General features: G+C 34.5%; 1 protein-coding gene across 22 annotated transcripts in view; it reads right to left on the bottom strand.

The window, feature by feature from the left end:
* AHI1 (Abelson helper integration site 1) overlaps positions 1 to 18,297 on the bottom strand; it is a 320,407-nt gene that overhangs the window by 252,237 nt on the left and 49,873 nt on the right. For 21 of the 22 annotated variants that reach the window (XR_010836054.1, XR_010836052.1, XR_010836050.1 and 18 more), the window contains 5 exons: positions 17,058 to 17,287; positions 15,352 to 15,458; positions 12,548 to 12,666; positions 10,082 to 10,212; positions 8,398 to 8,538 (listed from right to left, as the gene is read on the bottom strand). Coding sequence is in view for 11 of the 22 variants with exons in the window: in XM_067010849.1 (XP_066866950.1) it covers positions 8,398 to 8,538; positions 10,082 to 10,212; positions 12,548 to 12,666; positions 15,352 to 15,458; positions 17,058 to 17,287 (728 nt within the window). In the remaining 11 variants the exon portion in view is untranslated. The remainder of the gene's footprint in view (positions 1 to 8,397; positions 8,539 to 10,081; positions 10,213 to 12,547; positions 12,667 to 15,351; positions 15,459 to 17,057; positions 17,288 to 18,297) is intronic. The other variant, XM_067010855.1, reaches the window with a different exon arrangement.

Consider the following 18,297-nt stretch of genomic DNA (forward strand, 5'->3'; position numbering starts at 1 on the left):
ATGAATGGAAAGTAAAACTGGGTTTAACTATTTCATGGCATTTTCTGACTTCCTATGTTTTTGTACTTGCCACATACACAACTACAATTTCACCTCAAGCCCTGAGTGGATGAGTATGCGTTAGAAGCACAGAGGCTGATATAAGCAACAGTTATAAGGGACAGTAGGATTTCGGTATTTACCTTACTCCTTTTTGCCAAACTGTATTTTCTAAGTAATATGCTATGCTAAACATGTATTATTTTCCTTTTTTAAAAAGGAAATTTATTTAACTAGTAAAAAATAACCGAAGGCAATTGCCTGAATGTTTATCTGTTTATTTTTCCAGGCATTAAGGATGCCTTTCAGAAAAGATTAAAATGGCCTAAACGGATGCAGATGACAAAAATAAACCCCAAACAATTATGAATACTTGTTTCTGTTGTCTAAAGGGAATTTTCTATACAAAAGCCATCTGACTGGAATTCAAGGAGGCAAATTAACACCCTACTTTACCTTTAGCACCTCTAGCTCTGTGAAGACAGCCATAAAAGAAATATTCATAAAGACCTAGTTTCTCAGATACTACAAACTACAAACAAGCTGCTATCAAGTTCTTGCATTCTTTCCCCTCTCCAGCCCTCCACAAATACCTATTTGTGTAATAAGACTATACAGATCATTTCCTTGTAAAATAGGTTATAGTAGATGATTTCTGAAATTCCTTCAAGCTCTATGCTTCTAACAGTTCAAAGGTTTCTAAATCATTTTCATGGAGGCCATGGTTAGAGAATGATGTTGCAATTAGGTAACTGTATTTCTTCACTTAGTCATTTTCTCTTCCTTGTACTAATTTAACTTTGTATGTTTAAAACTTAGCTCTAACCTAACTAATACGTTTAAAACTCACAATTTTAAGTCTCATCCCTATCCTTTCATGACTCTTAGAGGAGTGCACTAGAGCAGGCTCCGGGAATACAACACTGCCCCGCTCTGGGGGGGTCTAAAGTTTTGGAGGTGAACAAGAAATTACTGCTATGTGCTAAGTGGTACAGCAGAGCCATGGACACGGTGCTGAGAACACAGAGGTGGCAACTACATTTGCTTAAAGGAAATGCAAGTTCCTTTCCTTCCTATATCCATCAAAATACTTCTAAATTTACCTACTATCACCTGTAATTTGAGATTCTAGACTTTACACAATTTTAAAAAATTCTTAAAATGTTTTCATAACTGACACTCTTTCTTGATTTATATAGTAAGTTCAGTGCTTCTGTGTATGTTCTGGACTTAAACAATTATAAAAAAAATAATGTGGTTTTCCTCAGGAGATCTTTATCTTTATAGGAGGAAGAATGGAGGAAATAAGATATTTCAATTCTGTGCCCTCTGCATTTGAAAATAATACAAGGTTTGTTATTATTAAAACCTATCTGTACTTACGTTATTGACTTTATAATAAAGTACAACTAAAAAACAGCATGGTCTTTTTCTTACACTACATTAACAGTAATATTTCTTTGTAGTTCAACATTTAATACCTTTGGTCAAGATCTGCTATTACACATACCCCTGTTACTGTGTATAGTCATCTTACTGGATACCTAATTTACTTATCAAAATTTCTATTTCTAATTATAATATGATTACTGTAAGCTGGTAGGTCTACTGCTCTAGTTTCCTAGCATTCAGCAGTTATGCAGCACCCTCCTTCTCTTCCTCTCACACTTGCGGTGTGAAGAGAACCTCTGTAATCTGAATGTTGTGCTCCCCTAAAATTCCTATGCTGGAATCCTAACCCCAAGGTGATGGTATTAGGAGGTGGGGCCTTTGGGAGGTGATTAGGTCATGAGAGCAGAGCCCTCATGAAAGGGATTAGTACTCTTATAAAAAAGACCCCAGTGGGGTCTTTAGCTGCACCATGTGAGGGTACAGCTAAAGGTGCTGTTTATGAACCAGAAAGTGAGCTTTCATTGGACAAAGAGTCAGTGCTTTGATTTTGGACTTCCCAGACTTCAAAACTGTGAGAAAGAAATTTCTGTTGTTTATGAGCCATCTAGTCTCTGGTATTCTGTTACAGCAGTCCAAATTAACTAAGACAAGAATGTTCAAGGGCTTATAATTTTTTATTGTATTTCACTGGGCCTGACTTGTTCCCGCTTCAGCGAATCTTAAGAAACTGCGTCGATGGATCAAAGAAGCTCTACTGAGTTATACTTCAATTCTAGTAGCCTGAGTGTATTTCAGGGCCTGTTCATAATCTTGTATTTCTTGAAATATTTTATATGTCATGTAGAACTTATAAAGTGTCACTAATAAAACTTCAAAAAGCTATACAAGAAAGTGTAAAAGACTCACGTCTCATAGCCAACCAAATGGGAGAGGGTCTACCATCATTCAGCAAATCTGTTAGTTGAACATCAAAAATATAATAAACTATCTCCAAATCCCCTGAAGTACATGCATTGTAGTTTTGTTGATTTCCTACTCCATTATCAATCATCACACATCACGCTATTCAACTGAAAGTGTGGGACATGTATACTGCTACAGAAAATAGCTAGGATTTCCCTACTGCAGCCTGCTTCATTTATCTATGCTCCATGCCTTGCTTTCTAGTTTCACTTTATCCTTTGATAAAACACTGAGATAAAATAGAACAGGTATTATTTTAATTTTTCAGGTAAAAAAACAGATATAGAAATGATAAATTTTTTGACCAGGGTCAAATAGAAGGTGATGGCATTTTGTCTAGGACCCAAATGCTCTAATTCCTACTTCAGTCTTTCCCTCCACACTGTTGTCTATTTTGAACTGTACCATTTTTTCTTTTGGGGGGCACTTTATTTTTGTTTAATTAATTAAATTTTGGCTGTGTTGGGTCTTTGTTGCTGTGCGTGGGCTTTCCCCATTTGCAGTGAGCGGGGGCCACTCTTCGTTGTGGTGCATGGGCTCCAGGTGTGTGGGCTTCAGCAGCTGTGGCACATAGGCTCAGCAGTTGTGGCTCACAGGCTTCAGAGAGCAGCCTCAGTAGTTGTGGCACATGGGCTTAGTTGCTCCACTGCATGTGGGATCCTCCCGGACCAGGCCTCGAACCCATGTCCCCTGCATTGGCAGGCGGATTCCCAACCACTGCGCCACCAGGTAAGTCCCCTGGGGGCACTTTAAAAAGCACCAATGTAAGCATAAGAAAATGCCTGGATGAGGAATTCAGGGCTCTGGTTTGTGCTCAAAGCCACTAAGTTGACTACGTTTTCCATACATCCTGAATCCTTGAATGACATAAGCTTTCAGAGTATCCCTCATGTGTGGAATATTAAAACAGATGCTTCAGGATATAACCAAGAAATAGGTGGCTTCAGTATGTCTTAAAATTTGGCATTTCTATCTCAATTTCTCCTACTAAGCTAATAATAGATATCGAAAACTCTAACCTACAATCAGTTATATATGTTACTGCTTAAGTCTTATCCAAGTATGAGGATTACAACATCTGAGTTTGCTTTTGAAACATTCATAATTAGTACTTCAAGAACACCATTAAATTATACATACAACTACAGATGTTAAAATTATTTCAACTAGACGTTACCTTATTGCAAAAATATTGTACAAGTAGTTATGTTAAAATTTGATATTACATAATAAAGGAAAATCATATTTTGGACTATATTGAGAATATAATGGCTTAATGCATTATAATTACCACCAACATTTGTAAAGGAGTGAACAGTTAATAATGATACTAGACAACCAAAGCTCCTTTTACTCTTAAGGGGTCTTCCTAAATATTAAAATTGAAAACAAACACTACATTTCACCACAGGTATATTTGGCTACCTTCTTAAGTTACTTCATGAAATGGGAAATGCACAGACTAAATAAGTAGCTGTGGCAGATAGCTTAATGTTTTAAGAGAGTTGGCTCTGGAGTCAGACAGCCTGGCAAGCGTTGTCCATTTTACCAATTGTGTGACCTCAGGCAAATTACTTGATGCTCCCTGTGCCTCAGTTTCATCTGTAAAATGGGGATAATAATGGCAACTATCTTGTGGGGATTTGGGAGAACTGCATGAGATAATGCATGTAAAATGTTCATGAGAGTAGGGGATACTTACTAAATAAATTCTTGATAGCATAAATACTTGATAAATATTAGCTACTACTACTACCACTATCATTATTAGCCCCAAATTTACTAACTGATCATGCCTTTCATTCTATATTTTTATAAAATGTAAGGGGAAAATGCTATTCTATGGGATTTTAAATTCTTATTTCAAGTATTTATTGCACATCAGTAATATAACAGGTAGGATGTTAGACATAGGGCCTTGTAAACACCATGGGGTTTTTGATACTGAGCAAGTTATAGGAATGTAAAGGTATATATCGCCCTGAATTCTGGTAAAACATGTCACAATGTGAAAAATAAACCTATCAACAATGACGATGCAGGTGATCATTAATAAATATGAGTTCTATAAATAAAATCATGTTTAGTGTCAATGGTAGACTGCTTTTCAGTTTAACTAAAATTCTCCCAGAGGTTTAATTAACTACTTAGGAAGCACAAAAGACTGGAAAAGAGCATGGCTCTGATTCCTGGATTTCACAGCACTGTTCAACTTGGCACACAATAAATGCTCAATGAAGATATGTTTTGCCTAAAACACTATAACTGAAAAGTACTCCAGAGTTAATACTGATTCACAGGAGATACTGCCACCAAGTGAAAAATTAGACTCATTACCTGGGATTACCGTATAATGCTGAGAACTTCCCAAATTAAGACTTGATCCTGCTTAAAATACTACATGTATATTCAATATGTGCCAGTATTCAGACTGGGTACCAGTAATAAAAAGACAAATAAGCCTCCAACTCTGCTTCCCACAAAGTATAGACAATATAAAGAAATCGTATACTCCACAGACAGGCATAGAATAAATGGTTTTGTAGAAAAAAAAAGTTTGCATATTAAGACCATCAAAAGCTAATATTTCAGGAAATCTGCTAAAAAGGCAGTTTAGTGTAGCAAATAAGAACATGGAGTCCAAGTCCAGCCTGTATGGATCCTAGTCCTGGCTCCCATAATGGGGATAATTATAATACCTATCTCATTAGATTACTATGAAAACTTTAAAAAATATGGGTAAAGTGCTTAAAATAGTACCAGGAGCATGGAAAATGTTTTGTAAGTATTAGACATAGTTATCATTAAATGTAGACAGGATCCTAGAGATTGAGGTAGACAAGTATTGATTAATAACAGAACATTAATTACTGAAGTCTAGCTTCATAAATTTAATTCATTAGAAGCCGTTTCTCTGACTAGTACTCTGTTATTATGGGAATCCTAAAAGTACATTATTTGTGGTACACTGTGACTAAATTTTGTATTACTAGATGATTAACCCTTTCAACATCAGGCAAATAAAACTGACTTCTGAAAGTAAAAATCATATTTCTTACCAAAAAAAGCAAAAAGTCAGTAGAATGAAAGACCCAAAAGACCACAACCTGAACACACGCTTAATAGGGAAAGACGCTTGCTGACTCTTCACAGATTTTGCTAGAACTGAAAGATGGATGATACATTTAGCTACCACTGTGGTCTCATTCACAGGTTATTTAACTGATAAAAAAAAGAGCTTACTCCATTTTACTTAAAAATTGCCTAAATGTATCAGCTGTTCTGATAAATACTATCTAAAAACTCACGTAACTGTTTTGTATCTTTCAAACTTTTTACCATTAAAACACTTACGTAAAACTACTTGTAAACTTTATTTTCAGACAAGAAAGTGTGAGCAAAATAGTCCTGTGTTAAAAGATAAATAAAATATAAGGCAAAGGTATAACAGGTCAGTAATAAATGTTATAATTTTCATTGAAAAAATTTAAAGACTTCACGATTCTGGCCTGTATTTAATGAGCAAAATATTTTAGAGTCTGAAACAACTTTTCATTTTTTCATGGTTATATACCATTCACAAGAACTGTGTGAAATCTTGGATTGCTTGAGATCACGTAACTTTTTCCTAAACTGCTTCTTTTTAAAAATCGGCAGCAAAGAGTTGGGAAAATGTGTTGAAACATTTTGAGTTTTGTTTGTAAAGGTGTGTTAGTATATCAAAAATTGTGTTCTAAATACACTGCACAAACTATTTTTATTTAATATGTGTATTAACTAAACATTTATATTTCTAAAACACTCACAGAAATCCCTCATTTACATTAAGATACTGTGGACATAACATAATGTTCTTAACTTTATGCATTTATTTTCTAATACAACTGACGTAGAAAGGTACACACTCTAATAAATCAAAGGAAAAGGCTGACCAACAGAAAGAGTGAAAGAAAGGGAAAAAACCCTTTTTTTCCATTTCATTCCACACAAAGAGGCTTATCAGCATATTAAAACATAAGTTCCCATAGAGTCAAGTGTATACAGGTTGGATGAGCACGGTAACAACTCACTTTATCTCTTGTTTGTTTTACTATAGTGCTTATCAACTTACAAAGTACTTTCACAGTCCCTGTCTCCTAGCACCCTCGTAAAAAAATCTCTTAGGTAGGACAGATAGTAGTTGTAGGACCATTTACTAGATAGGGAAATGGAGCTTCAGGAAGGCAAGAGGCTTGTGCAAGGCCACTAAAGAAACAGAACTGAGCCTAAAACTAATGTCTCTGAACTCCTAAACACTTGGCTCTTCTACATATGCTTCTAGAATGGACTTCTTAGTCTAAATGTCTATTGTCACAAAACCAAATGGACAAAGCTAACTGGGCTAATCTACTGATGAACTTCTATCAAAGATAAAAAATAAACTAAAGAAAAAAGATGAGACTGGAGCTTTAAATTGCATTTTGTAGTGAACATTTCAAAAGCCTAAAAAGCAAAACAGAAATTCAATGAAAACTGTGGTGAAACTTCTGAAGAGTTTGAGGAAATTAACTGAGTGCCTATTTCCTATGTAACAGTTCCCATTACAAAGTAATTAGGTATAACTCTTCTCCTTTTTGTGAAGATTTAAAGTGTATAAAAGAAAGACCTGTTCCAGGACATATGTTTCAAGTAGACAACAAACTTGGACACTGGATGATTTGAGAAATCCACTTTCTTTTCCCATAGTCAGGCAGTGTTTACTTTTGCTAAATTTGTTTGTAATAGTAAGTGGTATTGTGTTGTTTAACAATTCTACCATCAGTAATACTGTTCTGTAAATCTGAATATGTGCCAGAGAAATTTATTATTTCTTCTTTGTAAAATTCTTTAAAACAGGATAAATCTCAATTTTACACATTAGTTTCTAATACAATTCACCTGTAAAGGCATAATAAAATCCATACTGTGATCAAGAACTTCAGGTTTAGAGCTTAACTCAATTGTCTAACACTTAGCACTTATCACAAACATTAACCAATTCACACTGTATTAATGCGGTAAGCTTAACCACTTGCATTTCATTAACTTAAAACACTCTGTCTAGATAGTTCCACAGCAATGTTACCTGTATACATATTTGCATATTTATGCATTTATGACATTGTACGGAAGCCATCTTAGCTTAGCAAAAACAATGAATGATATCCTTAACAAAGCAAAGAGAGTAATAAAAACCATTTATTTTTGTACAATAATTAATATATGAAGAAAATGGAACTGCAATATTGAGACTGTCAGCACTATCAATACCATGCAGAACAATGAAATCCTAATTTCAGGAGAAAAATTAAAGAAATATATGAAAAATAGCATAAATCCAGATAATTCTAATAATTCCATACTATTTCTGAAAAATGTGTCCAAAGTCTTTATTTCCTTTTTATTTTCCAAAATTATAGAATAGTGTAATTGTAGTGTAGAAAAAGACGTTAGATTTCTAATTCCAGATCTCATTTTCAATGATGCTTGATTTTTTTGCCTTCCTTTTTTTATGTTAAGAAACTCTCAAAATTACAACTTATTTAAACTATGTGCTTTAGTAAAAAAGAACACAAAGAATAGGAAATTAACTCAATATTCAAGTAAAAAACATTACAGATCCGTATTTCCTAAATGTTATTTATCTTTTAAATTTAGACATATTTCCAAATAACTTTTAGGTGAATTTTATTTATTTAAATTGATTTACAAAGGAAGTGATGACTACCTTTCTGTGATTACAACATAAGAGCACAACCATTATGTGTACTTTTGATATTTAAACTCCATAATAATAGTGCTCATGGAAAAATAAAATGTTATAATAATAATATGATCTTTTTAAGTTGCTTGGCTTTCATAGTATATTCAAGAGAGCTTTGTTAATACAAAGGATGACAGTTTTCACAGAGCTCATAATTTCTGGTTCAGTCTAAATGTAAAGGTTACTCTAAATATTCTCCTCTTATCAAGTGATGGACTTACCATGGAAATCATAAACATATAGAAGAATTGGCTCGTTCTGCCCAAACGCACAAAATGCAACCATATTTTCAAGTGGATGATAAGCAATATCTCGAACGGGTGACTTGAATGGCAAGTCAGAATACATTGCTACTTGTTCTCCTAAATAAGAAAAGACATTCAATAATTTGTACCATCTCAGATACTTCTCATTAGAAGACTACTCTGTAGCGTATTAAAAAAGATTTATAGTAAGTAATGATAAAGCTCATGTTATTTACATGAACACCTTAAAAACTTATAAATACTTGAGTACCACTATATTAAATAATTATCTTTATTTTTCATTTTGTTGGCCCTTTTTCTACTTCTTAGTTCAACCTCTTCACGGAGGTATTCAAGGCACAAAATAAAGACAAAGAGCTTGGAAGTAGAGACCTGACTCTGAGATCTGACAGAGCTGAGCAAATGCCAACTAACAAAGAACTCCAGGGAGAACTAGGGGAGGAATGTCAGGATTAAAACTAAAGAAACTCTGGTTGGGAGAGGTTTAGTGAGGAATTAATTTTTTCTATTTTTCTTCCAGAGGCTGTTTGACATACCATCTGCTTTAAAGATGCATATGATTATTAATGACTAAAAGAGGCCTACAGCAGAAGTTTAAGTTTGAAAATCAGAACTCAAAAAGCAAAGAATCCAGTTCCATGGATTGCTGGGGAAAAGAGATTTATGAACACTTATGAACTGATGCTGAAGTATCAAAATACAGTATGAAAAAAACCCCAAAAACTGTAAGTGAACTGACTAGTCAGAAATGCCTAAAGGGAAGGATGAAGAAAATAAAAAGCTGAAGTCAAATACTGCTCATTAAAGAAATTTTATTTATTTATTTATTTATTTATTTATTTATTTATTTATTTTTTGCGGTACGCGGGCGTCTCACTGCTGTAGCCTCTCCTGTTGCGGAGCACAGGCGCTGGACGCGCAGGCTCAGTGGCCATGGCTCACGGGCCCAGCCGTTCCACGGCATGTGAGATCTTCCCAGACCGGGGCACAAACCCGTGTCCCCTGCATTGGCAGGCGGACTCTAAACCACTGTGCCACCAGGGAAGCCCCTCATTAAAGAAATTTTAAAGTAACTTTTATAAAATTCTTTCTACTGCTAAAAAAAATGTTTATATAGTTTTGCCTTTTCTTTTAAAAAGCAAGGTGGAGCACAAATGAACTGCCCAATATAATAGTTTATGTTATTGAAAAAAAAACTGAATTACAGTAAAATTTCTATTACATTTCAAACATCCAAAACTGACAGGAGTTTGTTTGTTTCTAATAAAAATGCAGATGGTTAACCATTTGTATACCTAGTTGTACTCTAAATTCAGTTTATAATACTGTCTTTTGTATTACAGTCCTCATTAAACACTTCTCTAAGATCAACAATATCTCATTACCAGCAAGGGAAGAATAAACCTTGAATTACAATATGAAATTCTAAATCCATGAAGATATCAAAACCATAAAGAACAGAATTTAATATAAATTTAGACTGCAGCTGAATTCCATTATCAGCTTTCCAATTTTGAAAAACATAACTGAGAACCTGAAATCAGAATTTCCTTGAAAATTATTCCATAAAATGGTAGTTTTTATACTTCATCAAAAACAAAACAAAAAATTCTTTTAAGTTCAATGAAATATTATTTACCTGTTTCTGGGTTCCAAACATACACTATACCATCCTCACTTCCAGCAAAGAGAAAAGTCCCACATGGTGTCAAAGTACTGTGAATCTTCTCTCGATAATTTGCTGCACCTACAAATTTCCTTGCTGCTAATCTAGAAACAAAAAGATATTACAAATGTAACCTGTCTTACCCATCTAAAAGACTGGTGGTAGGAAAACTTTTAAATACTTCATTTGCATTTAACAAACAACTTGTGAGAATCTGTTATGCAGGATACATTCTATGATGGATGCAGAATAAAGAAGAGATAGTCCCAGAGCTCAGGGAGCTTATAATTTAGCAGGAGAGAGAAGAAATGCATTAAAGTAAAATATAAAGTGGATGTAGAAAGTGCCACAAAAGAAGAACAGAAAGAGTACTTTTCAGATTTGGATAAGAGAGACGATTTCTAGCTATGGAGCAAAAGACTACTTTGGAAGTAGCATTTGTATTGGTTACTAAGAAATGAACAGAATTTTTATATTCTTATATTTTCTCCATGTGATAAATTTTAAAAATCAAACAATGAATACTTGATCGTTGCAGAAATATTAGACAAAACATTGAATCATCTATTAAATATGGTATATAACCTTCCAGGCTTTTTAACTTATGAATAATAACAGCTAACACTGTTTTAGTGCTTATTATGCGCCAGGTAGGTACTATTATTATTCATCCCTGGTTTACAGAGAAGATATTACATATACTGCTCTGTTATCTGCTTTTTTTAGTCAACAATGAATCATGAATAATGGCCACCATGTCAGAAAATAAAGATTACGCATTATCATTTTAATAGGCATATATTATATCATTGTCTAAATGTATCTTAAGAAATTTTCTATTGTTGGATAACACTTAGGATGTTTCCAGCTTTCCCCTACCATGAATATGATTTCTGTGAACAACCTTGTGTACATATATATATTTTTGTACTTCCTCATAATTATTTCCTTAACATAAATAACTAAACCTAAGGTTACTGGGTCAAACACTTCTGCTATGTCTGTTAATGTTTTAAGTACTTTACATGTATAAACTAGTTTATTCCTCACAAAACACTTATGAGGATGGTATATTATTATTTCTTCCATTTGAGTGATGAGGAAAGAGAGACACAGGGAGATTAATCAGCTAGTAAGGGGTGGAACAGGCAGTATTTGACTGTAAGCAGTTTTCCTCTAGAGCCCAAGCATGATCATAGGCTGAATACTATACTGTTTAAAAAGAGAACAACCAAAGTCTGCAGGCCTGGTCTTCTAAAGGCTGGCTCTAATTTCTATTGGATTCTCTCTCAGCATTCCTTAGCAAGAAACCCATGCTCATACAGACTAACTCACTCTGCCTCCAAACTTTATTCCAGGCTTTTCACGTTTTCCACCCTAGTGAGGACACTGCCATCTTGTCTAAATTCTACCCATCCTTCAAGATTGAGCTCAAAGACCAGTCTTCCCACAGAGCCTTTAGCAGGAGACTATATTATAGCTATCAGCTTTACCGTTGCCATGAAAAATACAATCCTTTTATTATGTATTTATACTCATTAAAAATACTTATTGAGTACTTGCTATCTGTTAGGTATGACGTGGGTACAATGTATAGAGAAAAAGAATAAGCAGATTCCAGTCCTTGAAGATCTCACAATGTAGCCTAAGTGTTTCGTATGTTATTTTGGAGGTAGTACAACTAGTACAACTAGTACAACTAAATTCCTGATGAACAAATTCTGCTTATCATTCTCCTACAGCACCCATGCCAGCGTCTCAAACGTTCTACATAAATACTGAAGGGCTTAATGGTTAGCCCTAAAGTGATGATTGCAGAATAAACTAACCTGGATTACCACATTTGCCTTTCTAAATACAATAATGAAATTTAATAAAATAGCCTTCTCTCATTGGTTTTACAGGAACTTTTAACATCAAAACCAAAGCACACCAGAAGTCCATGCTGGTTTTCCTAGAACTCTGCTTCTGCCTTTTACATTAAGAATATCTCTTTTCATTTGCCTCTTTTAGAAATAAAACAAAAAAGAAAAACAAGGATGTATGAATCAAAAGCCCTCTCATTCAGGCATGATAGTAGATCATAATACTATGTTAAACCAACATCACAGAGATAAAAAATATTCGATGGCAGTAGTTTCTTTTTTTTTGTGAAAATAAGAAACAATAGACTACATCTCAGCCTAAGAACTATTCACATTTGGGGTCAGATAATTGTTGCAGAGGCCTCTCTCATGCACTGCAGGATGCTTAGTGATATCTCTGATCTCTATCCACCAGATACTGAAATAAACATTCAAAAGTGTTTCTAGACACTGCCAGAGGTCCCCTGAGGGACAAAATTCTCTAGTTGGGAACCACAGCTGTACTTTATAAATATGAATTAAATCATTACTTATTCTATGAGCACTTAACCTGCAAATACTGAAATATACTTACATTCGGAGATCCATAATTCTCAAAGTACTGTCTTTGGTATGAATTAACAAACGTTTTCCATTGGGATGAACCTCCAAGTAACTTATTGGAATCCCCTTAAACTCACTCTCTTTAATTTCCTAAAATGATTTTAAAAAAGATTATAAAATATTACCACTGCAAAGTTTGTCTAAAGTTAAGCCCTTCCAAGTGTACAAATTTAATTTTAAGATGTCATTTTCAATTGCAAAATACAGATGTTTTAAAATTGTTAGCAAAATTATTCCAAGTAACTTCAGGTTAAGGATGAAAATAAAGCTGCTAAAATGTATTTTTTGGTTGTTATGTAACACCATATTTAAATAGTGTTTTTGTAGTATATTCCCAAACAAAAAGCACTTTCTACAAAAACATCTTCTAACACTACACTGTCTGTTTATCATCAGATAAGAAACTTTCCGATTTTTATAAATTCAAAATTAAGTATATAATTAGCTCTCAAGTTCTATTTCAGTCTCAGATTATTTCTTCATACATCTACTTCCACTTGTCCTGAAAAAAGTAAATTATCAGCATCTTATTCTGAAATAATTTAGTTTAGATTGTAATTTTTTTTTTTTGGATACTTAAGGCAGCTAAATCTTCTACTTATAGAAGAACACTATAAGTAGACCTGATTAATGATGTCAAGAAAGACACAAACACTGAAGGAGAATCTGCCTGAACAAGCCGTGTATAAGGACAATTTCCAAAGGTTCTTGTTTCGATTACCAGGAGAAAGAAAAAAACTGCAAATGCAAAACTGCTTAAACTAAAGTCTAAAGAGTCAAGAGAGGGTCTGCTTTAACCTGTAGGCAGAATTCTGAATTAGCCTTCTTCTCCCTCGAGGACCCCTTATTATTCTTGCTCGCTTCTCTTAGAGAGTCTCCTCTTCAGAGGTGGGTTGGCACCAGTTGAGGTCGGGTACAAACTGCTACAATCCTAGTATCAGCCGCTGAGCCCCTCCTACTGCTATTTGGTGCTAAAACCTGCCGTCAGCTTTTCACAAGTTACAGCATAAAGCAAATACTGATACCACAGATGGGGATTTTACTGAGCCCAGCTATAACAATTTGGAGGTGGAGATGCACTGCTGAAGGTGTGAGCAATTGGAGCAACACTTACACAGATGCAAACGTGCAAAATCAAAACCAAGGCTGCATAACAAGTTAAGTGTTAGGTACAGGTTTGAGAAAGCTGCTGGTAGATTCAAGTGTTTGTAGTATCTGTTAATGAGTTCCTTCATATTTTTATCATATTCATGCTCAAGTCCTAGTTCTAAAGACCATGCCCTATACCAAGGAGTGTGTGCAACAGCACATGGACACCTCATCTTAAGGGACAGATGTGTATAACCCAGCATCCCTCCCCCCACTGCTGGTTGAAGAGAACCAAGTAAGAAATCGCAGTCTCCCATCTGTCCTAGGACATAAGCTACTAAAAAGACATCCCAGCTCATTTCCTAACTTACTATTTTCAACTGTCTCAAGTAACCACCAGGAGGCAGATTTCCAAGGTATATTTGCCTTTTGGTTACTATATTGAGGTAAAGAAACACATGATTTTTAATACAAATAATACACTCTGCATTGTAGACTCAGATGATTAGAAATGGTGCCTTTGGAGCCTTGCCAATCCTTTAGGTATCAATAGAAAGTTCTTTTCAAAGTGTGTGAAATTAGGCTACAACATGAATCCCAAGCCATCATTCATTAATCTGACAGACTAGATGAGAATGACTAAAAATAGAATAGACTGGTTTTTAAACAGATCTGACAGACGCAACAGATTTAACTAAAGTTCCTGGAAATTCATGTAGAATGTCTTTTTTCCAACAGGGACAATTATAATCTATTATGAAGAAGAACAAAACTGAAGGACACAGGTATAGCATGTACGACAAAAACTATATCAATATATATATAAAAACAACTCTGGTTTAATGATTCATTTTGTATTTTTAACTTAAACATACTAAATATGCACCAACCAAATTGCTTGGTATACAAGCCATCTTTAAAACACTCTGCTTCAAAAATGAGATCATTCATTTGTTTCTGCCAATTTAGTATATTTCAAATGAAACAATTACTGTGACTAAATGATAGGCCCTCTCAAACTTATATAATCTTGATCACATAATTTTGAGGGACAGCACTGTTAACAAAACCTTGAGCACATGTATATGTATAACTGATTCACTTTGTTGTAAAGGAGAAACTAACACACTATTGTAAAACAGTTATACTCAAATAAAGATGTTAAAAAAAAAAAAAAAAGATTAGAAAACAAGCCAGAAAAAAAAAAACAAACCTTGAGCACAGTGTTTTTACTGATGTTATTAGACCAAGAAAAAAAGAATATGAATAGCAGAAAATATAAGTTATTATGTATAGATGGTGATATAACATATACCTCATTTTGCATATATTTCAGTAATGGATCCCTGAATACCATAGGGCAAATTAGGGCTCAAAAATGAAACAAAAGCCTGGCCAAAATGAAGAAAATTTCACTATGTCACTACACTATCAATTAGTCATCAGGAAGACATGATAATTGACTTCTCAGGGACTGAGAAAAACTTAATTTCTTTGAAAAGAATGAACGGAATGTCCTGACATCTTTTTTTTTTAACATCATTATTGGAGTATAATTGCTTTCCAATGGTGTGTTAGTTTCTGCTTTATAACAAAGTGAATCTGTCCTGACATCTTAAAGTCATGTGATTCAATTTTTTTCCCTATTTCTTTAATTAAATCCCCAAATATGAAATGGCTCTATACCTTATTTACACTCCAGTGACGCACCGAGTGTTGCACATCATTAACTTTGACATACGTATTCCAAACAACAATCACCCCTGTGCAGTCTCCTGAATACATGTGATGACCTATTTAAAAAAATAAAATTACTTACGTATAAATGTCGCAGAGGTTGAAGCAAATATTATGAAATTGGGAAAACACACCCCAAAAAAACAAAGAATTGAAGGGCTAGTAAAAGGCATTACAGTTTTTAAAAGGTCCAAAAGGCAAACAATCAGATCCCAATTATCTTTAAATGAATTCTTCACCCTTTTGAATTATTTTTGATGATTTATTATTTCCCTTTGTCACCTACCTGAATTTGAATACAAAAAGAAATGAGTATCTCAGTTTATGTGTACGTGGCTCAAATTCCAAAGCTAAACAAATTATTTGAAATATCCAATATGATCTGTATTGCTCACCTTTATTAACCTATATAATCTATTTTATATTCCTGGAAAAACACCTATACTCTAATATATACTGTTAGCATAATGCCTGAGACCTGGTAGGAACTCAATAAATGACCACGGAATGAATAAAATAATAAATAACAGGTGCTTCAGTTCAGCATCATTTCTTAGAGTCAAACCATCTTACAGTTGAATGGGACCTCAGAGATCACCAGATTCAACTTCATAACCCATCAGGAATATCTTACAAACCATTATGAACAGATGGTTGTTCAGCAACTGTGAATGTAATATTTTACACAAAAGTAGCTTATTCAACTGATGAAATGCTCTATATATTAGAATGTTCTAATTCTGAGCAAAGAAAATCTGTTTCTTACAGCTTTGGCCCTACTTCTACCTACAGAGTGACGTAGAAGGACTTCTCTTTTTTCCACATCTTAACCAAATATTTGAAGAAATTCTTCATCTCTCTTTTATCATCTGAGCTACTTCTATTATGACAGAATTTTCAGACGCCTTTCTGTCCTCGGTTGACCTTTCCTGAATGGGTTCCTACTTATAAACATCCTTATGGTTGAACTGAGTACATTAGCAGTATTATCATTTTGATCATTTTGATCTGGATCCCATACTAATTTATTACAGCTATACACACCTAGTGTCTGAAATAATAGAAAAGGTGACTATTTAATAATGAATTTCTTTATTCTTCCAGCTGACAAAATAAACTATATTTTATGTCCTTAAAACACTATCCATAATACTCATATTCTAAGATTAAACCTTTAAATAATTGCAAATCTCCCTTCTATATGTTTCTGTACTTAAAAAAAAATCCTGTTGCTACATTTAAAATATATATTTTCAATATTCCTCTGGGATTTCCGCCCCCATCTTCCTCATTTTTACCCTTTACATAAAACAGCCCTTTAAAAAACCTACTAAGGGAATAATCACCAATCCAATGAAATATATTTTGCAATGTGGAACAGGACTGGTTGTTACAGCAAAGATTAGTTGAATCAAAATGTTTAGAAATTTACTGACTTCAAAATTAACTAACAATTCCCTCAGTGCCAAATTTATGCTAAGGTCTATCATATGATCTGCAAAATATGCATAAATCTAAATATGCACAAACATTTAATTTTATCTGATACATAGAGTCACCCTCAAGCTTAAATAATTCTTATCCTAGTGAAACAGAAAATTTTTCAAAATTCTTCATGTAACTAGCCTTCAACTAGCATATATTCTTGGACATACCTTCAATATCAAAACAGAGAGAGTTGATGAAACTCTTGTGAGTGTCAAACTGTCGGATTAATACGGCAGGATCCTCTCTCATATCAACTTTCCATATACGTATCACAGAATCATAGCATCCTGTAACCACCAGCTCTTTTACAGCTGGGTGGAATTTAGCCGTGTAAACAAAAGAAGGATGAGGTAAAACTCTGAAAGTATTTGTATTGTTTATTTCATTTTTCCATATCCTGGAAAAGGATAAAAAAGTTACATATTGCTTCTGAAAGGCAGACATTTCTCTAAGAACCAATTTGGGCAATGGACTTTATAAAAGTAAGCAAGTGACAACAACCAATGGTAAATTCTTTAACAATAAAAATAATGTTGGGCTTCCCTGGTGGCGCAGTGGTTGAGAGTCTGCCTGCCGATGCAGGGGACACGGGTTCGTGCCCCGGTTCGGGAAGATGCCACATGCCGCGGAGCGGCTGGGCCCGTGAGCCGTGGCCGCTGAGCCCAGGCGTCCGGAGCCTGTGCTCCGCAACGGGAGAGGCCACAGCAGTGAGAGGCCCACGTACAGCAAAAAAAAAAAAAAAAAAAAAAAAAAAAAGAAATGTGATGACATTATTTGATAGCCAGAGTTCTTTCAGTTTGACAAAGCTATTTCTTATAGTTATTTATTTATTTTTTTGTGTGTGTGGTAGGCGGGCCTCTCACTCTTGTGGTCTCTCCCTTTGCGGAGCACAGGCTCTGGACGCGCAGGTTCAGCAGCCATGGCTCACGGGCCCAGCCGCTCCGCGGCATGTGGGATCTTCCCGGACCGCGGACCGGGGCACGAACCCGTGTCCCCTGCATCAACAGGTGGACTCTCAACCACTGCGCCACCAGGGAAGCCCTCTTATAGTTATTTTCAAGCATAATGGTTAATTCCTCTACTAATTGTAATTTATACTGTAAAACGAAAAACTGTACTTGTATATGTCTGTACTTTTTCAACCTACCTATTTTTGGCATTGAGTAAACACACTGGATAGTTGGTAAAATACTGCATTTAATACAATATAAGTAAAAAATAAAATAGAGGGAGAAATTTCAATGATTTCCCATTTAGGCTGTGTATATTATTTTTCCAAAGTGCTTACAGTTGAGGGTTTAGAGAATAGAGTACTCTATTAACTTTATATTTGTAACTTTGAAGCACAGATAATGAACATAAAGATCTCAAAGACTTAGAAGGTACGCTGAAATTACTATATAAATA

Source organism: Kogia breviceps, chromosome 13 (genome assembly GCF_026419965.1).
Source record: "Kogia breviceps isolate mKogBre1 chromosome 13, mKogBre1 haplotype 1, whole genome shotgun sequence".
In the NCBI taxonomy this organism is placed as follows: Eukaryota; Metazoa; Chordata; class Mammalia; order Artiodactyla; family Physeteridae; genus Kogia; species Kogia breviceps.